Source organism: Ammospiza nelsoni, chromosome 14, assembly GCF_027579445.1.
Source record: "Ammospiza nelsoni isolate bAmmNel1 chromosome 14, bAmmNel1.pri, whole genome shotgun sequence".
Lineage (NCBI taxonomy): Eukaryota > Metazoa > Chordata > Aves > Passeriformes > Passerellidae > Ammospiza > Ammospiza nelsoni.
Window position 1 is genome coordinate 14,387,985 of NC_080646.1, and position 25,892 is coordinate 14,413,876.

The window sequence follows — 25,892 nt, forward strand, 5'->3', positions numbered from 1 at the left end:
CTGAACATGATAGCTGAGCCTTCTGGCACAGTTCAACTGCATATTAGTGAACCCAGCACAGAAACTCAGCACACATTTGGCAAAAGTCCTTTGGGTAGATAAATGCAATTGAATTATCTTCTAATCTAGACACTACTTCAGTCAGAAGGGCCAGATAAGTGAAATGCACATGTGTAATTACCCCACTTTTTTCTCTAGCTGGCATAACAAAAAGTGTTTTGTACCTCCTTGCACTCCTGTCAACTGCCAGTTGGAATAATTGTATGACAGCTAAGCTAAACCAGCAGATTGTGACATCTCTACAGAAAAGACCTCTCTATCTCACAAGAATTAAAAGCTGAAGTAGAAACCGCTTCTTTTGTTTGCTAAATAGCTTGTGTTCCTTGCTATGAAAAACTGGAGCTAATGAATACTCCTAAGCTGTTTTGAATTTCAAGTGGAATTTCTCAAGAATTTTGGATGTTCTGTGTGGTGAAGTTAAACACTGTAACTCAAAACACACAGACTGGGCTGCAGAGCACTGCTGGGTCCCCTGGCTTAGGCTCAAGTTGCTCTGGCCCAGGGTCTGACACTGCTGCTCTCTGGAGGCCTCGTGGCTGCTTTCAGGCCGGGCTGACACAGACACTGAATCCCAGGCACATCAGGTCTCAGTGAATGCTGGCCCTGCCATGGAGGAGAATCTGAAATGGTTTTCCTGTCCTGGCAGGAGCCCCCAGGGTGTTGGGGCCAGGCAGCCACGGGTCCAGCAGGGCAGGCAAAGCTCAGACCAGGGGAGATCAGGGCACAGAGACTTGAGAGCAGAGACCTGACTATGGGGGGAGAAGATGGGCTTTGATTAATTTAGTGACCTTTAGGTTAAGGATACAGGTGCTTTGATTAATTCAGTGCCCATTACAGTAAGGATACAGCCACAGACTACAGCAGACAGACTGCCCATACCCAGCCCTAAAAAATCACCCAGTTCTTCACTCATTCTCTCTACCAATAAAAGTTGACAACAGCATGTAAACTTCAGTCTTTCACTTAAAACAACAATCATTTGTTACAGACCCTCTGGAGTATTTGGCTCCTAGTGAAGAAAAATGACACAGACACTTGTGAGAGGCTGTCTCCATTTACCTGAGTACACTCTGCCAGAAGAGGAAATCTGGCACAATAAGCTGGGTGGTCAGAGGAAAGCTGGAAGTACAGCACTGCTATCACTTTCTCAGGCATTATCTTCTGGCTATAAAGGCTTGGAGCAGTATCACTCATGTTATTGTTTATGTCAGTTCACACATTTAAATACAAAAAAGATGTTCTGGGATGGAACTGATTTGATATTTATTTGACAAAGCCATCAAACCATGTGAAACACACAACTGATACCTGGAAGGAAGCCCAGAAATCTATAGACATGAAAAAAACAAGAAATCATCACATTTTATTGATGGCTTTTATAGCTCCAAAACCAACAAAGAATATGACTGAAATATTTTACAAAAAGTAGCACAGGATCATTCCAAATACAGAGAGCATTTCAGAGTGTCACATCTCATTCTACTGCTGTTCTTTATTCCCAAGCTACCTACTAAGCTAATGAAAAAAAAAATTTCTTTGATCAAACTACTCATAGAAACACAGGAAAAAATTATGGGTTTGCAAGGTGTGAGTCTAAGCTCAGATCATCAGATAACTCTGGCTAATTAATGGCAGCATTTTGTCTGCAGCACAGATGAAACAATGCAGTCCAGATTTCAAATAGACAATAGAAGAAAATGAGTTAAGTACAACTATAACTTAGTACAAACGATGTAATTATTTTGCCATCAGGAACTGAATTTAAGTTTTTCCAAGCCTATGTGGGAAAGAATGTATTAAAAAGAAAGTTTCTCTCTTCTTTTCGCAACAAGTAACTTATTTTCTTCCCCCCTACGGTGTGCAAGCAGATCACTTGCAAACAGTTCTGCAGACAGCTGCCCCTAATTCTCAAGTTTGATCTTCTAGACCTCCTGCATCAGTCCCACAGGTCTCCTGATCAATACACTGTACAGGACTGTTATATACATTGGTCTCAAATTATAGAACCTGACTGAAATTAATCATTCTGAACATTAAATATTCAACATTTCAGAAGAAAGTTTCTAGTATCTCCTTAGAAAAAAAATCCTTGTCTTTCTGTCTTTGATTAAGTCTTATTAAAATTTGATATGCTCTATCTTCTCCCTTTAATAGGATATTTCCAGTACCACCTTTTCAGAACCATAAAAAAGTGATTAAATACAGCCCTAATTTTTGCTGAAACCAAAATTCATACACTCTATAATGTATTTTTTCTGCATTTGAGACAGCATTTTTCACACTGTTTACATTAATAGTGAATTTAATTTTTGGTGAAAGTACATCCAGCACACGTAGTTTCATACTCAGCTGGGAACATTTTTTCCATGTTTGAGATAAATAAGCAAGTCTTTTTATGAATGCTGTCTATGAGTGAAGAGCCTTTTAAATATCCACCCTCCCAAAGTAATTTAAACTAGTTTCCTGTTATAAAGACAAACTAATCAATTACTGCAATGTAACATGTTACACATGTCTAGGAAATATTTGATGCTACTGAAAGTTAGCACAGACTCTTAACAAATGGTACAAAGTCTTCAACTTTACATAACCTATTTTAATACAACTCAAGCAAAACCAGTTTTATCAGGGAGAGGGTAAATAGAAAGAAATCCACCTTTTAAATCCAGTTTTTTGTGAACTAGACCATGATGACTGCCATAATTTCAAGTGGTTCCACTCCCAGGCCACTGCCAAGTCACAGTTCAAGCCCTGATGTTTCTGTGCTCGTTGTATGGCAGGGACAGGACCTCAGAGAGCCCCTCCCAAAGCCTAACACATGAACAGGGCAGGCTGCCCCTCCTTGGGGGGCTCTGCTGTTTATGTGCACACCCTGGGATCCTGGGGAAGGCCATGGCTTGGGGAAACTGCTTTGCTGCAGTTTCTGTAATATCTGCTGAACAACTGAGCGTGGCTTTGCTTAATTACAGCTGTTACACTGCAGCCTCCACCTCCTGCTCCTAAGGAAACACTGAAATGGTCTCACTGCTCACCACAGAACCAAGAAAAGCCTTTGGAGAGAAAAAAGGCAAACAGAATCAACTGCATAAACTTCAGAAAGGCTTTGGGATCCTTTAGAGGTTAGACAGGTAGAATGCAACTGGTTTGTGCACAGCACAGTAGGCTGGGAGTAACTGCCAAGGCTTGCAGAGCTTGGGTAGGTATTATATACCATAAAGCAACTGAACTGCAGATACAATCACTCCATAAAGCTGCTGAGTCACCTACATTTAAAAAAATGTACAAGGTAAGTTTGAACAAATTAACTGAACCAGAAAGTCTGTATTAGAGACTATTATTACCAATCCAAGTAATCAGCAATCCCCAGACACTTCCTTGATGATTTTATATAGAGATAAATCCAGGTTAAAATATTAACTAGCATTTAAAAAGATGTATTGGTAGAGTGAGTCTTCATTTGGATGAGTTTTGGTATTTCCCTTTATACCGCTTTTCACTTAGCATCTTCTTTCCTTTACTTCCTCCAACATTTTTCTTTTCCATTTACCTTTTTCGTTTGTTTCTATATTAGCTGCCTAAAAAAAAAAATCTAACCTAAAGCCCAAACCCTGTCCACCTCATCCAGAGCCATAAGCAGCTGACCCAACAATGTCTCTTCCATTCAAGCCAGCAAAATCATCACATGCATCTGTATTGAGATTCTCTTCTGCTCAAAGAACCTGCCAAAACACAACCCCAAACCAACCCAAATGCCCAAAAAAACCCAAAAAAGGCAACAAAAGGGTTCAATTCCTTTCTCAAATACAAATGTAAGCACACTGTTTCTTTCCACTGCTAAAGCATCATGAAGAGAAAGACTGCAGGGCTTTGTAACACCATTTTCAGTTTTTTTCCTGAATAGATGGCTGCTGGTGCCACAGCAAACTGAGCTCAGTGTTAACCACATAGGGACAAGGCTTCTTCATCACTCTCAGCCAGGAGCAGGGCAGGGAGCTCAGCACTTCATCCAGCAACCAATGCTGGAAACAGCCTAAGAGCTTCAAGGCACTGATCAATAATGGTTTCTAATGCTTACTTAAGCAGAGCAGGAACAATAAAGCAGCAGAAAAAGGGGAACACATAACTGAATTAAATTTGTAAAGAATGAAGACCTTCTATGCCTACTGCACAAAAGCAGGAGTTTTTAACTGGTGTTTGCACACACAAACAGACCAAAGAGCCACCACCACCTCCACATTAAAACCTGTCCAAACCCCAGGATTACTGCTGCACTCTGAGGGTGCCCTCTGCCACCCTGGTTGCCAATGACCAAAAAGGACAGCATGTTACTGCAGGCTCACCTTTATGCAACATACCAAACTTAGCAGATCATGAATTTATCAAGAGCTCTTCTCCCATCTCTGAGGCTCATTTCTGCCTACACTAAATAGGAAGATGCTACAAACCTGACAGAGTGCAAGTAACACTGCTCATTTTAAATTGGCAAATTGAAATGCTACTCATAGTCTAACATGGTATTTATCAGTCTGTTAATCAATCACTGTTTCAAGGTTTCCAAGTTCCCAACCCATTCAATTAACAACTATTTTACTTCCAAATTAAACATCATGCTTGTATTATCTTAGAAGACCATAAATTCTAACAAAAATATCTGACCATGAACTGACAATGTGAACTAGATATTAAAGGTCTTTCTGGACAATACTGACATGCATTTATTTCAAGTCAAATGAGTTTCAACACTGCACATTTTTTCATTTATAATCCTCTCAAAAATCCACACAGCAACTTCAGCTGTTAACAGCATTTCCTGATTAACTTCAGTGAAGACAGAAACAAACCTCACCCTAAATACCAAAATACAAAATGGTTCCCTTTACTTACTGTCAGATAGTTTAGGATAATGGTCATTTGAGAGATAAAGGAATTTTCAGTAATCCAATGGAGAGATAAAATATTTTCCACTTCCATACTAGGTTATATCCACAAATACCAATAACTTTATTTTGTTTTGTTTTTCTTTTCAATTTATTTAACATGTCTTTCTCTTGACTGTCACACAAAATCTATTCCATCTGTTTCCAAGTGCATCTTCATTTGAGGTAGTACTCCCATTCTGATGACTAGGTTTTAAAGCTCTTTATTCACATTAGGTCTTACTCTACACTGCTTTGCTTCCCAAGCAAGGAGCCAGGCCCTTCAGCTGGCCTGTGGCAGCCCAGGCCCAAGGGAATCAATGGCACCATTGTAATTTGGGAGCTGCAGGATCTGCCCCTGCTTGTGTAACAGCAGCTTTCTTACATCCACAAGCACGAACGCATAAAAGTCTGCTCAAAGTTCACAAGTAGTTTTAATTTTCATGCCCTGCTTTTCAAACACTTTTAAAGTTATTTGGGCAGTTGAAAAACCAAACCAAACCAAACCAAACCATTTTTTCCAGCTAGGCTGCAGAAGTGCTCAGTACTGTAGGAGTGCCTGATGGGCACTTCCAGGCTGCTCCTTACCCTGCTCACAGGATCATGAGGATCCAATTAATTAATGTCAGAAAAACACTTTGAAGATAAGAAGGACTTTCTGTGATGATTTTCTCAAAGAACCAAGGAGTTTTTGTTTCAAAAGCCAGATTCTGGATGGAGGCATGAAATACAAACCCATACACTGGTGGATTTCAGCAGAAAACACCACTGAGAGAAGGTAGAGGAGGGCAGTGTTGCACAGCAAGAAGTTTTAGTCACTGTTCCCACTTTCCCTCTGGAACTACTCAGCATGCTGAATGGATTTTAAGCCCTAAACAGCTACACTGCTATTTATGATTAATTTTAAGAGACAGTGTCTTGAAACACTTCTGGAATATCTTAATGATCTACTGAAGTGTGGGAGCCTTTCAAAGACCAGGAAACCTGGGCAGCTCTGCTCAGGGGCACTGTGAGTGCTGAAGCATGCAGGAGATGAAAGCTCTGGCCTGTTACTGCATTCCCTCAGAAGATCATTTCTAGTCCATGGATATGGACTCTGAAAGCTGGATCATCATGCCAGCCAGGAGGTTCTAAATAAACATTTCATTCCATTCCATCATTTCTGCTGGGGATGCCAACAAGCAGCACCTTTGGTTGCACTTCACTTTCATCCCTGATTTGAAACCCAGTGCTTTGCAAAAGATGACTGTAATTTATGAGATGTACAACGTGCCAAAACAGACCTGGACTTCACTAACTCAGACCAATTACACACATTACTATTAACATTCAACATTTGCTTGAAAAACCTGACTTAGAGAGTGTGGTTTTAAGGCTTTAAGTTGTCAGAGTCAGCACTTAGGCAGACCTAGTGAATTCCACTGTTCCATTATTCTGCACAATTAGTGAGAGAAGTTTTCCCCTTGCAAGGGGTGGCACTGAACTGCCTTAGAGAGAAAGCAGATCCAGAGCTAAGAACTGCAACTCAGAAATTAAAGGTTTTTTCACGGTTTTCAAGGGAAGAAAGTCACAGGATGGTTGTTTTATACTGGAGGAGGGAAGAAAAAGCCCAGTTAGGTGGGGATGCAGAACAGATACCAGTTCCTGATAAAAACAAAATCCAACAGGAATTTGACTCCACATAAACAATGCTGTACCAATGTTAAGACCACAGCAAGAGATGACTCACATATGAGCATATGCCATAATCTGATCATGTAAATTCACAGTTGAGTGTTAATTCATTCTACCTCTAAGAGAGGATGAAAATTCAAACGCAGTAAATTAAAATTACACAATTCAACCAACTGGAAAGAAAACAGCATTAGTCCATTACTAGTGACAATAAGTTCATCAGGAAAATCTCAGATGCATACACAAAATACACTAAGGAAACACTAAAAATTGTGTAACATCACTGTGTAATCAAGTCAGTGTACTTTGTCACAATAGTCCTGTGTTCTAACATGCAGCACTCTGAGGTTTAGATTTTCACACCTTACAATCTGACAGACAGCTTATTAACACTTTCATACTGAGCAGAGTTGAGGGTCTCTACAGAGTGCTCCCCAGCACCTACAGAATTAAGGCCATGGAGATGCATATAACTAAATTAAAAGGTTAGCTGCATTCCAACATGCCTGATTTGGGTTAGACCTCATAGGTATCCTAACCACATTACCATTGTTTTCTGTTTAAAACAAGTGATGAAGCTAAAAGACTGAAAAAGCCTTCATCAACTCACCTCCAGGAAAGTGTCACATTTCTATTGCTACATCTGCATTAGGGATGATGCTGAAATAAAACACAAATGCTTACATCCCACTCCACACTCCCTGTCTCTTCCTCCTCAACTTTTAGGTATATCCCAAGGCAGGAAACAAATTATTCCGTTTGATTTCACCTTTGCTTCAACAATGTGTGCAGTGGAGATGCTAAAGACATAGCACAGATTTTTGGCATAAAGGAACACTCCCAAGGGCCACTGCCAGGACAAGTTAAGTCAATGTTAATCTGAACACATTAATGGAATTTCCTATGTTTATCTTTATTAATTATACTATCCATAAGGTTCATGGCAATGTACTGAATTACAAACATGTGACTCTCCTTCACAAACAGAGCAGAATAAAATTCTGTAGTTTTCCTTTGTAGTTCTCCAAAATCTGCACAACTGCTCAGAACTGAATCACACAAACAGGCATGGGGAAGGAATCCTCAGTTCATTCATACAGCAGTGAACCTTTGCCTAAAGTAACTCACAAACTTTGAAGTTTCAATGCAAAATAGCTCTCCCTCTAACTGCTGGCAGAACAATAAACTAGGTCTGGTGCTCATTAGGACTCTATGAACAGTTTCAAAACAATCCACAACAACTCTTCTGAACTAGAGACTCAAAAGCTTCAGGGATGAGCTATGATGAGCTATTTAGCAAGGCAAGGGTTAGAGGAAAAACTGATTTCTCCCTGTATCGATAGAGAAAGTCAGAAGTCAGAATTTCTTAAGACTATGTGCTTTTGTTTCAACAGACACGTGAAAGACTTTTCTTCAGAAGTCTGCTTTGCTGAAAATGCAAAAGAAAATTTTGATACTGAAAAGTTACAGCCTATTGACACAGATGCAGGACTACATCATGCTTCACTGTCCTATTTTTTTTCTTTTAAATTGGCAGGAGACAACTGAAAAAAGGTATTGTGTCCTCATAAATTTAAGCTCACACCAAACAAATTTCCATTACTTGGCCTTCCCCTGCATTAATTAGGCTTGGGGAAGGAAAGAAAATTTTTTGGCAGAACAATCAAAAAATCTGAGGAACTATCATTCTGAATATAGAACAACCTCTTCTAGTTTTGCCAGACACTTGAGAAAAATTAAATCCCCCCAGTCCTCTGCAATATAAACCTAAAAGAGAATGATGAAGTGTTATGATGGAAATTCAACAGTAAACTTTTAATTCCACTTATTGAAGGAATCTTAATTCTGCAGTCTGACTAAACATCAGCAGACACATCACACACTAAGGTGTTGTTGCCTTAGGTCCTTAAAAGTAATTCAATGACTAGGTCTCATTTTATTTCACCAATAAATCACATCTCTTTTCCAAGTTTTCCAAAGCTCTGGTATGGCTTTTCATTTAAATGTCCCCATTCTTGGTTGAGTCCTCCTAACAGCTCTGCTCTTGATCCTCCCTGAGGCTGACCTGCCATGATTTCAATGGAGCTCCAGCACAGAATCCTTATGTGAAGCCCAGTTCAGGTGTTCCTTGCTCAGCACCCACAGGAGGCTGTTCAGGTGCCACACACTCACCCTGAGTGACCATGTGCTGCCTCAGGGCCCTGTTCTTCTCTTCCACAGAAGAGCTGGAGTAGGGGAATGGACTGAAGGTGATGGACTAAGGAATAACCCAAACAACAACAGCTGCAGCTGAGCTGTTACACTTTAAAACCCTTTCCCTGGCTCTTCATGGTTATCAGTGCTCAGCAGATCCTCACTTGTTCAGTCCTGGGGTCCCTAAGCCGTGTCTAAACGAGCCATGCAAGCTGGTAACCTTTGCCAGGTAGCTCATAAAAGCCAGCCCTCCATCTCACAGCAGACATTCACCTGACCCAAATCGACCAACACACTCCCAGCATTTTCAGAATTACAGAAATTTGGTATGCAAAAAATGGAGTTATGACCATGGGGCAACTACAGCTGCCATGGGTACAAATATGAAAGGGAGACTGGGTCTGTAGTGCCTCTAAGCACCCAAATTCTTCTGACACAAAGTGTTTGAAGTAATATTCAATAGAAAACAAAGGCACTGGGCAAGCTAAGAAATAAAGGATAAAGTTTAATCTCCCTTGACTAACTTAATCATACAGTCTATAAATCAAGTTTTAAATCCCCATATATATTGTGTATTAGAAAGGACTTGGATTTCTTTTGGAATTTAATGCTGCAATATAAAAATATTCTCTGCAGATGAAATCTCTTTATTGGTTCCAACCATGAAGCCACTAATCATGTAGAATTTCTACTGGGTGATTGTTTTACTAAAAGAGATTTTGAAAAGGGTAAAACCCAAAAAATGTTGAAATTGAACAGTTCAAAGGGAAATAGGAGAAGGAACAGCAAAAAAAAGAGAAAGTTTCTTTTACAGAATCAAAGATGTAAGAACACATTCTATCTGACTAGATCAAGGGATGCTTAAGGAACAAAGAAAGGTTTTTCTCAATCCAAAAGAGAATTTTGTTCAGAATAAAATAAGATTATGGAATCAAAGAATGCTGCACAGAAATATCTGTGACAATTGAAACCAGGTTCTCAACCATTTTTTCTTAAGTTTTGTTATGTAGCAGTTGAACAACTATTTAAATTAGTAACAACTTCTCCTCTTGGCACGAAAGGGAAGAACTGTGTCTTCATGAGATTTGGGAATTTGCCTATGGATACTTCATGAATTTGGACTGATTCTGATCATTCTTTATGCACAACTAAGTCACAGAATAAAATTAATTTTGAATTAAAACTTGTAAGAAAAGAAGAACAGTATCATATTAGAACAATGACTACACCTTGCTAACAACTTTATAAAGTAATGTTTAGACCAGCTAAAATACAACTGAGCAACAGATTACATGTGAAGGATTTAATCAACTCCCAAAGCTAATAACTTCCAAAGAGTACATGACATTTCCAACACAGTCCTGTCCTGGCCTTTATAGGGACTAAGGAAGAATGGAGTGAAAGCAGAGTCAGCTGCATTAGTCAGAGGAGAATTCATTTTACTGAGGATTGCCCAGTGCCATGAAATGCTCTCACCAAAAGGTGCCCCATTAGCACCCACTGCTCAGAGAGCTTAGGTATTTTAAGAAGCCTTGAACAAACAATGTGTTGATATTCCAAACACTCTGCACCCTTCAAGGGAGTGTTTGCATGGAAACTGCTTGGTGGTTTGGTCATCAGCTAGAAGACAAAAATAATCTAAAGCTTTGAGATCTAAAAAGGTCCCATTAATTGGGTTCAGATTAATAAAAACTGTTCAAACAGGCCATCTCTTTCATGTTTTAATGCATCTTCTTTGAAATTTCTGCATTCAAGTTCCTTAGTTCTGTCCATAACTGGAAACAGAAGTCTAATCAAAACACTGTGAGAAAGGCTGAAATTAAAGATTTTGGGGTCTGACAAGAAGCAGGAAATACTGAAAATCTTGCAGAGTCAGTTCTCCAGAGGCTTCCATGCCAAGGGGGTTTGCAAAGTTATATAAGCAACCAGATTGCTGGGTGTTTTACAAGTCAAACTGAACAACCAGCCTTTCTGAGTTCCCTCTCACTATTTTGCATATTGCTCTTTATCCTTTCCCTGCCTTTCAAAGCAATCTTTCCCTATTTAATGAGAAGGAAAAAACCATTCTTTTAATACAGAACTTCTGAAACCAGCACCTCAGTGGGACTCATTGCTGCTGGCTGCTGTTCAGATGATGTATTTGCAGGGCAGATCATCAAAGCAACAGCAGGTTTCAGCTGCTGCTCTGTTGTAGCAAGTGTTGTTTTTATAAGAACAATGCTTACAAACACATGGTAAAAGAATGCACCACCACCTCTGTCATATGATGACACAACTAGGAAATGAAAATGTGATTTTTATGGGTTCCAAAACTGGTCATGACCACTGCCACCAATGAGCAGGTATGAGCCAAAAAGCACAGCCAGCTGGAAAGAAAGATCCATACTCTTCTTTAAGATGCAAAGGATAAAGGCCAAGGAGCCATGTAGCTGGAAAAACAGCAACATGGAGAATTCTCCTGGAGATTCAGACTAGGTGCAAAGTCATCAGCCTCCCAGGCAATGCACCTCTTGCTCAGCACCCCAGCACAGGGCTATCCCTCAGACCTCCTGCCCTCAGCAAACAAGAAGAAACTTATTTAGAGATCCTTAGTGAAAACACTGACCTGCAGGCAAGTGACCTGCAGAGAACTATTTGTGAGCCAGTGGTGGAAAGCTGGGACACACAAGTTAACCCAGCCATCAAGGCTTAACCTGAGGCCAGAGGAAAGAGTATTCTCCATCACCCAGAGGAATAGCAAAGTCTGTCTTTTTGTAATGTTTTTTAAGATTGGCCATTTAATATATAAAAATAAATAAACTAGCTTTTGAGAAAGTATTTCTTTTGTACGATTTCAAAACGTGCCTGGAACCCTACAGATCACTATACAGAGTATTAGATACCAGCTGGCTATTTAATGAAGCCAGAAGGGAAAAGGTCACCTTGGAATTTACTATAATAAGATAAACCTACCAGAAATTCTAAATTGTAATTATTTAAGCAACAGCAGTAGTTGGAAAAATATATGGTCAGCAAAGAATAATGTCCTGGATATACTCTGTTCCAACTACAGGTCATTACACTAGGTAAGATGCTTGTGCAACTTGAATTCAGTGGAGTTGAATTCATTAGGGTTGAATTCCATCCAAAGTCTTAACAGCATCAAGGGTTTTACTAAGTGGTCATCCCAGCCAAGTAATACATGTTGGCTGTAGTAAGATGAACATTTATTTAGTGAAAGACACACTCCCTGCAGAAAATCAATTTGAAACCATTTTAAGGACAATAACTGAGAGGATATAGAAGTGTAAGTGTGTGTACAGGGAGAACTGGACATCCTAATAATGAACTACAGGTGAGAAATATTAGAAATGGAGCAATTACACATCTCTGTTTGTCCTGATGTACTGTCTCCTATTGGTTTATAACCCTTCCGCATTAGAAGCAAACTTCTGCTGGTCTTAATTCTCCCTCCTAGCTTATCTATTCATACATTATCCACAGACACAGGAATACAACCACAAAGCAAGATCCAAGCTCAGGCTGATCCAAAACTTCTTGCCAGAATATGCTTCTAAGATTCCTGTCATCTCCAGGCATAAAGCAGAGACACCTCATACCTCTCCACCATTGCCTGGAAGCCTTCACACAAAATATGGGAGCCAGACTGGCTATGGTAAAGGTAATTAACACTACTTAATGTCAGAGCAAGCTGTAGGCCCCACACACACTGAAACTGCAGTTTGCAGAAGAAGACTATGAAATTATTAAAAATCACCATAAAAACCCATTTAGCCATAACCAACCAACCACAATACTACACTTTTCAGCTCAAGGAAATGTGACCTATTCAATTTCTCAGGCCAACACACCCAGTTAAACATAAATCCTGAAGGGAATCTGTCAGCAATTAGTGCAATATTAAATCACAGGTACTGAACTGGGTAGCTGCTAAAAAATGCATGTTTTCTGATCAGACTCTGGGCTTCTGTGCATAAAATAACAGCCATGGAAAAGCACTTTTCTGGATATGTTGGCATTAGACACTTCAGTTTCAAGGCTGTTTTTAAATCCCTGGTGAGAAAGACGAGTCTCTTAGGAGACCTGTGTTGCTTTTGAATTAAGGGACAGCCACACAGAGAGCAATTAATTAAAATCATTATTAATTCAGAGAATCAATACATCTACAGCTAGTAATGTTAGCTAACTAAACTGAATTAACTGCAAAAAGTCAGAGTCTTCTCTGCTCATCAGGTGTCTTCTAAAACTGACATTGAATTGAAATTTTTAAGGTGCCCCAAAATTTCTAAAGCAGCTATTAATGGCCAGTCTGGAAGAGTCAGAAAATATTTGACCAAATATAGAATCTGAAGCACTGAAGGACACAACTGAGTGGAGACAAAGAGACAAGGCAAAAGCCAATAACCAGGAGTTATCAACTTATATTGCCAGTTCCACGCTTTTATCAGAATGTTTGATTTGCAAACATTTCCCAAAAAAACCCCAAAGTTCTTTATTTTCCTGTGCAGCTTCTCCTGACTCTCCAGTTCAGTATTCAGGAAACAGGGACACAATAGTTTCACTAGGGTACCTAATAATAAAAAGCATTTCTTAGGAACACTATTCAAAATGTGCTGCTTAAGTTTGCACACTGACTGTAATTGCCTCTTCAGACACTACTAATTCACTGTGAAGTTTCCTTGTGATTTGAACTTGCTGTGTCTAACTTCAGTTTATTTAGGAAGTGATTCCTTAAATCATTTCTCCACGTTTTGGAGCACATTGTTGGCTGTACTAAGAAATATCTTTGTTGTTTAACTCCAGCAGAGAACAGTCAAGAGTAAAAAGAACAAAAGGTAAAAAAAATAGTTATCCTTATCCAGATATTGTAATTACATTTGTTTTTAAGTAATGCATTCAGGAAGCCAGAGATGCAAGAGAGACACTCCAACTCAGATGCACTGACAGATACAAGGATGTGCTCAATGATTAATACAATGTTCAAGTCCTTGGGAAGGTCTCAAATCCATCACAATAAACAGCCATAGCAGCATAGCTTTGGGTTACAGCACTCCATAAACTCAAATGACAAACTGCAGGCTTTGGTTTTGAACAGAAATGTGAGAATTATCAATGGAGCACTGACAGCTCTCGTGCAGTGGGAGAGCCACTGAGCCCAAGGCACACTGAAACACTGGAACAAAAGTTTATTATAAGCAGATCCCTTGTATAAAGTTCAAGCCCTAAAAATTCTAATGTGCATCCTCTCCTCCATATTGCTATATTCATTGCATCTTTTTTTGCACAGAAACATTTAATCTTGTGTAAAAAATAAAACTAAAACAATTATTACCAGCAATTTAAAAAGTATATTTGGAAGTATATTAGTTGACTTAATAAGCACCACATGAAGGAAATCAGTGAGGATATATATTATAAAATTCTTCACATGATCACAGCTGTGATCAATGTTTATCTTCTAAATTCCTGCCAGTGTTCTAATCTAATACCTTTATTTGCTGTAATTTCGAATCTCTAAAGTGATTTTCAAAATGTTATTTTAAGTTCAAGAGTTGCTAACAATCTTTCATCAGGAGATGTATTGTTTGACTGTTATCTGCTACAGGGAATACTGAATAAAAATGGTTTTCAGAGCCCCATTAGTATCAAGCCCTGTTGTTTTCATACAACAAATTCCTTAAAATCATATTCCTGTTCAGGCACACCAATATTCACAATAGTGCTATTAACATCCCTTGGACCTTTGTTTAAAGAAATATTAATCTGCAACTTTTATTTTAATCATTAATTGTGTATACTGGCATGTGCTAATAGAAGATGCTAGAAACAGCAGAGTATCATTTTACAGAAAGCAGGGAAAATGGATTAGATGCAAAGATGTCTCTATCTCATTTAGTGGCTGAAGTGACTTAACTCCGTGAAAAACAAAACTGAAATACACAATACATTCCCTGAAGGAACTGTAATGAGCTTTACAATTAGCAGTTAAATAATTTCACTGTGAAACAAACATCTTTGTAGAAAATAGCATTCAGGTAAGAAGGAAAATGTTAGGAGATTTGCCCACACAGGGAATGATCCACCTTCCCTGGGACAGAACCCCGGAGCCCTGCAATGGCAGGCAGTTCTACCTTCTCCTGCACTCAACCCCAACCCCACAGGACTCCACACTCAGACAACTGCCCCAGAAACAAACAGACATTACCAGATTATCTCCATTGAAGTTCATTATGCAGTGTACTTCAAAACTAACACATTTTCAAGCACTGTGTTGTTCAATTCTGTATTAAGCTAAATTTTAATTTGAACTGCTGACACCTCCTTCCCAACAGAGTGCCTTGCAGTTGAGGCTGTGGATACGGATAGCAACCAGCTTCTTTCAATTAGTTTCTCAAGACACAATATGCAAAAAAAGCACATTCCAAATAATCACTTCAGATCTGTTATCTGGCTTTAAATTCTGCTATTATCTCAAATCCCAATCCCAAAGATGCAGAAGCATTTATACTCCAGCCCACATGTTTTGCAGCACAAGTGCTGTAACGTGCTGGTCCCACTGAAGGTATCATGGTCCTACTTAATTCAGTGGCAAGTTTCCCATGTCAGTGTATGAGAACTGTCCAGATGATGATTACCAGCGGGATAAAAAGTATGTCTTTGTCTCTAGCATGTGACACAAGTGCTTTGCCAATGGAAAGGTCTGGCCAAGGTCAGCAGTTCTGTTACCAAAAGGTTCTGTTACACGTGAGCCAGTGAGAAAATACTGCTGAAAACAACTTTGAGAAGTCATTCTGACACAGCTCAGGGCTGTGCAGCCCATAGGCTTCTCTACACTTTACAGAGCTGGTAATACATAGCTTTTTCTCTCAACTGTAAAAAAATACGAGAGTAAATATACAGCCTGATGAATACATCATTAATAGTTATGAATAGCTGTTATACAGCACTCCAAAACTGGACTGCTTTCTTTCCCAACAAACACACACTAGAAAACCAGCATGAGATGTTTCCTGGGGAATTTCAGATACACCTCATGGCTGTATTAGAGTCAGTCTGTTTTGCCTCACTAAGACACACTAGTTAATGTTGCAGCCCATTCTCAACTTGACTGCTAAAATATTTTCCTTTATCACATCAACACTCTTCCTACAATAAAGATCTACAAAAAAGGAATGGAAAGTGTAAAAGGAATTGGAATACTTGGACAGGGGGAGAAGAAAATACTCTATTTGTGCTGCATGAAATTCAATTCATTCCAAACTGGGATTTTATGAAAAGTTAATTACAAAGTTCCCTGAACAAGCGATTGGCCCATCTCCTTTAATCTGCATATTCTGACTACCCAGATAAAATTCTAGGAACACCTTAAAGCTTTATATACCACTGCCATGTTTTCTCTTTTTAACAGAAGTTTATTGTTTTCCAGTGGCAAGAACGTAAACATTTTATTCTGGAATCACTCCAACTTGTGTGCAAAAGCCAAAAATGCAGTCCTCAAAATGAGAAAATTCAGTAAGCTGAATCATATTCAGCAGAAACTATAGAGCTGTGCTTTTTATGAGGGCTTTACCAAAATGAGCAATAGACTAATACAAAATAGTTACAAAAGCAGTATGGAGAAGCTTTTTCAAACATTTGGATGACTTCTAGCTGAGTCTGAAACTCATATTCTTTCCTGCTTTTTCCAGCACCTCCTGATTTTAAAGAAATACCTCCTTGTGAACACTCCTGATCACTCACTTGCTTAGTACTTTAGAGGAAAATGTGGAGCTTGGTAAATCTGCTTAATGAAACCACATGGAACTCAAGGCAATCTCCCAAACAGAGAAAAACAGGGTAACTGATACCTAGGAACACCTGCCATCATCTCCTAAAAAAACTATCCTAATGACCTTGAGCTGACTTCCAATTTTGCACTGAAAGAACTAAAATGTACAAAGTGAAAGGAAAACCAAAAGCAACCAACTTATGCTCCTTGGAAAAAAAAAAGGGAATGGTGTTTACAAGCAGCTCTGATAGCTACAACTGGATTATGACAGAACAAGGTATTGAAAATTCAGTTTTGCAAAGCACTCAACTACATCCTTACAAGAATGGCTACTGGGTTAATTTTCTTGTTGCTGCTGCAGCATAAGGATAATTTAAATTTCTTATTGTTATTTTTAAAGTTGGAGACTTCTGCTTATTACCATAAATATAGAGAAACTCATAAATATATGAGTTTTTGAGTTTCCCAGATCCACCAGTGTTATGTGCACTACAAAAATGTCTAAATTCTGAATGCTATTTTATCAGTGAGAAATTTGTGACTACCAAAAAAGCAAGTGCAGAATTACCACTTCACTTGTCCAATAAATTGTTTGATAAGCCTTTCTCTTAGTTTCAGCTTTCTGATCTGCTTGAACATGTTCATTTTTGTCCTGGTGTAACTCACCTGCCTCAATAAACCAAATTTACTGTGTAACAATGTAAGCAGAGTGGCTGGAATCCTTCTAGGCTGGAATTACATCCTCAAGAATTCCTAACATGGGAGGGAGCTGGCAAATTTAGCAGACTAAATCCATACCAGCACTTTTAAATAAAACATATGAAATGGATAAAAACAAAAAAAGAAAAAAAAGAAAGAAAAGATGATAGCATAAACCAAGAGCTCAGGGGATAAAGAGTAGCATGGGAAAGAAAAACTCTATCACTTTCCCATACATGCCAACACACTGGTTATTTTTGAACAAAAATGTTACTCTCTTTCTGTCCTGCCCATTACAAAAATGTTCAAGTGGCTCAGGACATTTTAATATAGTTTAGGGAGTTTTTCTGTCAGCTGTTTTCAGATGCTGGCACATAAATCTGACAGCAAAATTACATTCAACTCCATGATTTTATATATTAGTAGTGTCACTACTTCCACTGTACTGCCAAGTCAGCTATGTTCTCACCCATTTTCTACCAAATGTACATGGAAATTCTTTAGAAAGAATTATTGGTTTAGTTCATCATCAATTAAGTCAGTGTTGATGGATGCTATACACACTGTTCTCATGAAATAACAAATGCTGGTGTATATTGGTATATAACATATCAAAACCTCATTTGGATGAAACCAAGACAAGTAAGAACTGAGAAGACCACCCAGGCAATAGGTTCAGAACATTTGGCTTTCTTGGACAGAGGGTAGTTTATTCTATTTCTTCAAATTAGAAGTAAATTTTTGGTAAAATTATAAAACTCACTTTCCAATTCAGACTGTTGCCCATAATAAACTCCCATCTACAGGCAACATTTCTGTGGAACTCATTCAAGCTTCAGCAGGAATTAAGGGGAAGAAAGTAGAAAAGAGAGTAAAAGCACTTCCATAATGAGCACCTTCCTTTTTTGCACCTGAGCAGCAGCTGAGATGCTTTACCCACCAGCAAGGAGGTAAAACAGCAGTCCAACAAGAGGACTGGCATTTGGAACTTCTAGTACAGCCAGACAGTTTCTAGCAAACACCACACCATGCCAGCACAGAAGTTCTCGGGTGGCTCCAATTTTACCATCTGCAATGGCAATTTTTAAGCCCAATCTAAGGATGGTGAAGAGAAAACAGAGGGTGAGGGGCAGGTTTTATAAATCATAAGTAACACTCCTCTCTCCAGTCCACTCACCAGAATTGCCTACAAAACCTGCACAAATGTAGCCAAACCAAGGGCTTTGAAACCTGGGAACACACCAGGTTACAGTGGGGAATGCCACAGTCCATAAGTGCACAAAAGACTGATACAGATCTGGTATAAATTCCACATAATCTCTAATTTGCAACCCATTATACACATCTAGAAGTATACATTAAGATGTTATGTTGCTATAAATATTCCAGGATCCTCCACGGTTTCGAATTAGGGACCTGCTTCTGAATAAACAGCTGTACAAAGACCTTGGATTCTGTGAGTAAGTACCTTCTCAAAATCAAATTATCTCACTTTAAAAGAAATGAAAGTTTTTGGCAATCAGAAGATGCTCTTTTCTCCTCAAGCAGCCTTTTATAAACACAAGCATCTGCTTGGCTGGATTCTTGACTGATCAGAGAAGGTTAATGATGTGAGAAAGGGAAACATCACAGCGGAACCGATTCAAAGGAGAAACTAAAGCCAAGTCAGACAGGGAAATAGATTGTAACAGGTCTACAATGTTTGGCATGCAAGATCCATCTAGAATTAAAAACAGCCAGTTAGTTCTGATCAAAACAACTGCTTAATGATTTCTTTTCTTTCCTCTCTTCTTCTTGACATTGATTTCACACTCCTCAAGAAGGCCTTTCCTGGCACAACCTCCACCCAGTTGCACGAGCACACAAAGCATTCTTCATTCACTGAGATGCAACTTACCCAAGTAGTTGTTGCTCTTTGACATCTCAGTAATGTTGATTTTAGTAGCTCCTTCAGGAATTTCCACTATCTTGTGGTAGCCAAGATTTGTTAGCGTGTGTTTGAAAACTCCAGACACAACTTTACAAGCAGTGTTGTCCCCTCCACATATTCCACACTTGTCAATCACCTTGTCAGAACCCAGATAGTCGTCACAGCCAATGCTCTGCAAAATAAAGTAAGATTTCTTTTTCCAAGATCTTACAACTGCAGACTTCGGACACAACAACTGAGAATAGCATGACTTTCAGAGAAGAATCAATTCTGAAATGATTTTGTGAATTAGCATTTCAGCAATGTCTTCTGTATGGAAAAAAGCAATAAAACCCAAAGGGATCTCAGACTCAGTGCCTTCAAGGTAGCCAACAGGTTTTTACATCCTGCCAGGCAAAATTCAAGAATACACCGTGAGCAGTAATGCATTGATCATGCTGACTGCACACTCCTCAGCTGAAAGAAAAGCTGAACAACAAAGTTCCCACAGCTGCTGCTCAGGAAAGAGGTGGAAAGCTTTGATTTTGTTATCATTCAAAATAGGCTTTCTACAGAAGCAGAACTACTTCCTCCTTAGTCCTGTCTTAATCTCCATTAAAAGTGAGCACTCAGCCTATTCTCACCAAAAGAAGTATGTGAGAAATCTTTATACTGCATCTAGACAGTTAGAGAAGAAACCCATCTGTTCATGGAGTAGAAAAGCTTCAACCCACTCAGTAATACACACCTGGACAGGATAGTTAAAACAAAATAATTTCCTAGAATCATAGAATGGTTTGGGTTGGAAGGGGACCTTGAAGATGATCCAGTTACAGTCCCTTTGCCACAGGCAGGGACACTTTCCTCTAAACCAGATTGTTCCAAGCCCCATCCAACTGATCTTGATTTGTACAATGCATAAAACAGCTTTAAAGATGAGATGCTAAAGGAATCCTGGATGACCAGGGATATAACTGTGTTTTTGCAAAAACAACACTGCTGGCCATTTTTTCTTACAGTTTAAAAAACAACTTATCTGAGATAAATTAGCTTCTGTTTTGTGACAACAGAGAAAATACTTAAGCAGCAAGCCAAGGAAGAGATTTGATGTCCTGGAATTTTGATATTGGTTATGGCCTCAGTATAGCCTGGAGATAAGTAGGAATTTGTGAGTGGCTGACAGCTAAGCAGCAAACAGACAAACCACATGGGATTTACTTCTGGAGTACAGGCTGAATTTGACTTGGCTAGTGAGGAAGCTCCAGATCCTCAGGAGACAGCTTTAAGATAAGCAGCAGATATTTCATGTACCTCATGACAATACCTTTAAGTTATTAGTGAGCAGGAAATGAGCTGCATGTAATTAGAAACTCTGCATTCCTCAGAATAAAATTTGGTCTTATTGTGAAAAGGGTAGAAATGCCCAACTCAGAGCTTGCTTACAGGCATCACTGTACCTATGTTTTGGAGACAATACATTCTCCAAACCCTTCACAAACACAGCACAGTTGATCTACCCAGAGCCAGGATGTCCAACAAAGAAACCTCTGCAACCCACACGCCCCCAAAAATCACCCAGGCTACTTGCTGACATTACATGAACCACTGCATCCAGCCACTTTCACACAAGGACACTGGGGGTCACAACATAAGGAGTCTGTCAGAACTCCAGACATCTGGGGTTTCACTCCCATGGTATTTCATTGATAGCTTACTCAGGAGAAAGATCTGAGAGGGATCAACAAAGGAATTCCAGCAAGAACTACAAATATCATGAAGTAGCAGGACTTCACAGTGAGACAGGTATTGGCTTTATTTACAGCCACTGAAGCCAGCAGTAGCGTGTTCTTCCACCTCAGCACATCTATAGCAATATTGGAAAATCAATCAAAATCTCCCAAACCTCAAAGAAAACATAACTAGTGCCTGTCACAGATTTCGAAACTAAATTTTATTATTCTACTTCACCACTGTGTCCTATAATGAGACACAAGAATTATGATGTCCACAAGGTGGCACTTACAATCCTTGGGAAATCAAAATGTAGGTCTTTGCAAAACAATAAAAAAATTGAATTTCCTACACCTAAACACGAAGTTGATATTGCACTTCTTTTCAAATTAGCCTTAACCACATGAGTAACAACTCCTGCTGCTTTGCTACCAGTAATACATTCTTTAAAATTTTTCAGTCAACTCAAGGATTTCTTTTGCTTTGGAATGAAATAAAATGTTCTACTAAATTTAAATTAAAAAGAAATCTCAAACTGTTTCTTTTGTATCATATGTTCTCCTTGTCTGGTGACCAGGTGGACTTCATTTATCAGTCATAAATAAATATTTTAATCCAAATCCTCACGTCTTTTCTCCAAAGAAATCCTCACTGACTTCAAAGTTGACATCAACTGGAAATTTGCCAAGTCACAGAAGTTGGCCTCTTTATGGATTTGACCAGGCAGAATTCTATCAATTCCATGGTCTTCACAATGCAAATTTTAAAGACTTTTGGATTTAAGTGTGTCAAACAGAAGTATGTACGTTATTTTTCATTCACATGAATTTTTGTGCAGATTAAATCACTTCCACTGAGTCTGGCAAAATGAGAAAGATCAAGTTAGGAAGCACCTGAGAAAATTTTATGAACACAAAACTTCGGGACCAGATGAGGTCATGGTGATTGGTGGTGATGTCTAAAAAGTAACTGCCACATCCATCTTCATTTAAGGCAAGGAGAACCTGAGGCTCAGTTGCAGGTTGGTCACCTTAACAGCCCTCAGGAAGTCTGCAGACCCAGTCCTCATGGAAGTCATTTCCAAATGTAGGAAGGACAAAAAAAACTCCCCAAAAACAAAAGAGAAGCCTGAGATCAATCATTATGGATGTGCCACAGTCAAGTTGTGTCTGAACTTGTGATTCACTGACAAGTTCAGCACATGAGTGGAGAGGAATGGATGTTCTGTGCCTTGACCTTAACAAGGCCTGCAGAGTCTCCCTCAGTATCCAACAGCCACACAGAAATTCAGAGTGGGAAAGCTGACAATAAGGTATTGACAGTAAGGTATCACAGCCATGCTGCTCAGGTAATCCTTTCCTTCCAGGCAGGAGTACAGCACATTAGGAACAAGAAAGCACACACTGCTTTGGCATCTGAAAGCTCTGGCTCCTCATCTTTCAGAGCTATAGTTTGCATTAGTGGACTTTGATTCTTCTCCCAGTCAGTTTCTGCTATTTTCACCCCAACTTTTACTTCTTGCCTTTGGTAAGTCTCTCTCCTCTCCACTAGGAAGGACACTAGTTTCTCTGAGTTTTCTCCTCTGAAATCTAAGCAAGTCTGCCTAGAGATTGGCTGGATGGCTCTCCCCTCAATGTGTGAAGAAGCTGAGCATAATACTGCTACTTTTCTCCGGCTACTGTTAAAATCTTTGACCTTCATATATGATTTTAACTCTTACAATTAGATAAATATAATTCCTTTCATTTCTCTGTCTGTGAAGGGTAGTAAATGAGACCCCAATGAAGATGTTATGACTGCTAGAGAGTAACAGCCAGCATGTGCAATTTTACTAGCACAGCAGGGAAATGCCAGCCCAGCCCATAACTGAAGCATTTCCCTGTAGGAGGCACTGCCTGTGTGCAGACACCAGGGCAGGGTTTGGTGGTGCATGTTCCTCAGTGGAAACAAACTGAACAGCCTGTTCAGCAGTGAGGAGCCATGGCTGTGCTTGAGCAAGAGGTAAATCTCATGCTTCAGGAAACCTCCCAAGGCAGAGCACAAGAAAGGCAGCAGAGCCTGCTTGTCTCACTTCAATGTCTCACACATCTTCAAGGTCGCAGCCTAACCCTCATTTGCTTTACAAATCAAAGGAGCAATGCTGAGAATTTACATTCAACCACAGGATAACAAACAACATTCTAATGGCTCTCACTTGATTTGTGGTTAGCTATAACCATAATTTTTACCCAAACATTTGATCCTGCTTTGGCTTTCAAATATTTCCTGCTGTCCACAGACCTAACGCTCACAAATCTTTGATGCTATTTACAGCCCCTCACGATTAGATTGTGGTCACATCCAGATGTGGTCCACTTAATTAATCACAGATTTTCTTACCTGCACAATAGCTGGTTTCATTACCTATTTGTGCTTTAAGCTGAACTTCACTTGGTCAGATAAATTTCAGACAGTAAGAAGAAGCAAGCTATTCATTTTTGACAACCTTAAGAATTCAAATTACATTTACAGTATGTGGATATGCACCAGTTTAGTGAAAAAAAGCTACTTACATGAAGACATATAAAGACTCTTTCACCAAGATATTCAACAGTTTCTTACTGGCTAGAAAATTACTTGAGAGAAAAAAGGTTTTATTCTTGTTACAATGGAAAAAGTAAAGCCATCCAGGAAAAGTAATCATGTGAAAAGATGGTCTTAGAGATATCAACTAATAACAGCTAATAAAAAAGGATTAAAAAATCTAAAGTATGCATCTCACACTGATACCTCAGACAGGGAAACAACTTCTCTCCTGTTGTTTTAAGGGAAGATACTCTAAAGAAAACTTGTATCTCTCCCATACACAAACCCAATGTAAGGTCTATGAAATCTGCCTAAACCCCCAGCAATAAAGACCTGAAATGCAAACAGACCATTGCTGCCTGTCACCTATAGAAGTCAGAGAGCTGTTCAGCTTTGAGACCCCACTCTACAAAGAGCTTATTAAAGGAGTTTACTCAAGTGTTTTGAAGTGGCTGTGTTAGCAGCATTTCAGAGTGAAGAAGATGAAGAAGCCTAATCCTAGTATGTACATTGCTTTGGCAAACACAGCTCTAAAGGTGAGTGCAGGGCTTGGGGATTGATCCCATGGATTCAATCAGCAGCTCTCATTTCTGCCTTGGTGATTCTTCCTTTAGGAGGAATCTGTCTTACCCACTCCCAGGAGGCTCTGGCACTGAGTCCAGCCACAGGCACATGTCCTCACACAGAAGGAGAGCAGAATCCAGCCACAGGCACATGTCCCCACACAGAAGGAGAGCAGAATCCAGCCACAGGCACATGTCCCCACACAGAAGGAGAGCAGAATCCAGCCACAGGCACATGTCCCCACACAGAAGGAGAGCAGAATCCAGCCACAGGCACATGTCCCCACACAGAAGGAGAGCAGTTTCCCCATGGCTGGACCCTGGGCCAGGCTGCTCCCATACACACCTGCTGCTAGAGCACTCACAAGCACATCCAGGGACCTGAGGCTTTGTTCTTTCAAGCTAATCAGATTGCTCACATTCACTAAGAATGGAAATACTGTGACAGAAAAAACCACCATAAGTATCTCAAATTGAAAGGCTGACTTTTTTTTTTTTTTTGTTATTGGAACACAAATTTGCGACTAGAAGCTCCATACCCTGAAAGTTCTAATGCTCAAGAGGTACAACAGGTCTAAATAATATATGCACCTCTAAAATGCACTAATTGTTTTTTCACTTCAGGAAATTTAAAACCACAAGGACATTAAAGGTACAGTAGTACAAAAGCAGACTAAACATAGTCTGAAATAAATATTCCTAGATCACATATTAACAAAGCACTCATGTCTGCTGCAAATATGCTGGATTACTTGATAGCCCAGATTCAGCAAGAGTAAGCAAACTCTATGCTTCTACTTAAACAACTCAACTGGAAAAGCAGAAAGCCTTTTCAATATCTAAGGTCAGATACCAATATAGTGCTTTAAGAATGGTATCTTCCTTCATAAAATTTGTACACAAAGTGCATATTTATGATGTGGATCATAAGGCTAAAGCCTTTAAAACTGCAGACAGGGCTTGGATATACAGATGTTCTGAATTCAGTAACAGTGCAGTTTGAAAATTCATGAGATGATTCTCCAAATCTAGCCTAAACTGACCTTGTTGGCAATGACAAGAAACAGTTAAACAAAATAATACAATTCACATAGCTGATGTTAACTCTGTGCCTTTTTAAAACACTTCTCATCTAAGTGGCTAAAGCTAATGCATGTCAGCACCACCCCGATCATATCTCAGTATTAGTGTTGGCAAGAAGTACTGCGCCATTGCAGGATTCAGTGAAAGGTCTTCACAATTCTCTTCAAAAGGGTGGTACTTCAGAGACCAAGTGTGAAACCCCATATAACCTCACCAAAGTTAGAGCTGTTTCCTCAGTGCCACACACTGACTCCCTGAAATGCTGCCTTTTCATTCCTTCCTGAGCTTTTACAATACCTACCATTATTATTTTCTGGTTCATGATTGCCATAAAAAGCATAAACAAACAGTAATAACATTTGAAACCAACCTGAGGAAGAGAGTGAAGAGCACAAATAATTTCAGTTCTGAGTGGTGCTCAGAACAGCCCCCTGAGCCACTTCCAGGCAAACACTCACCTCTCCCACACAGCAATGAGTCACTGCTTCTATGACAACTATTTCATTGTTTCAAAGGAACTGCTTTGGCTTGGTGACCTTTTGATGCTGTTTTTGTCCTGCCCTTTAGGAACAGGAGATAGAAAAGATGCCAGTCTATTTTGCTGTTTGAATGATGCAAAAATATGATCTGTTTCTTCTGAAAAATCAGAAGTGGCAGAGCAGCCACTCCACAATACAGACACCTCCAATGGCACATCCTGGAGGGGAGACCTCCATTCAATCAAGTTCTAT

The 25,892-nt window shown here is 39.4% G+C and overlaps 1 protein-coding gene across 3 annotated transcripts in view; it reads right to left on the reverse strand.

Moving 5' to 3' along the window:
* Positions 1–25,892, reverse strand: part of THSD4 (thrombospondin type 1 domain containing 4) — a 236,352-nt gene that overhangs the window by 37,600 nt on the left and 172,860 nt on the right. For all 3 annotated transcript variants that reach the window (XM_059482062.1, XM_059482063.1, XM_059482064.1), the window contains one exon: positions 19,208–19,412. In XM_059482062.1, the coding sequence (XP_059338045.1) occupies positions 19,208–19,412 (205 nt within the window). The remainder of the gene's footprint in view (positions 1–19,207; positions 19,413–25,892) is intronic.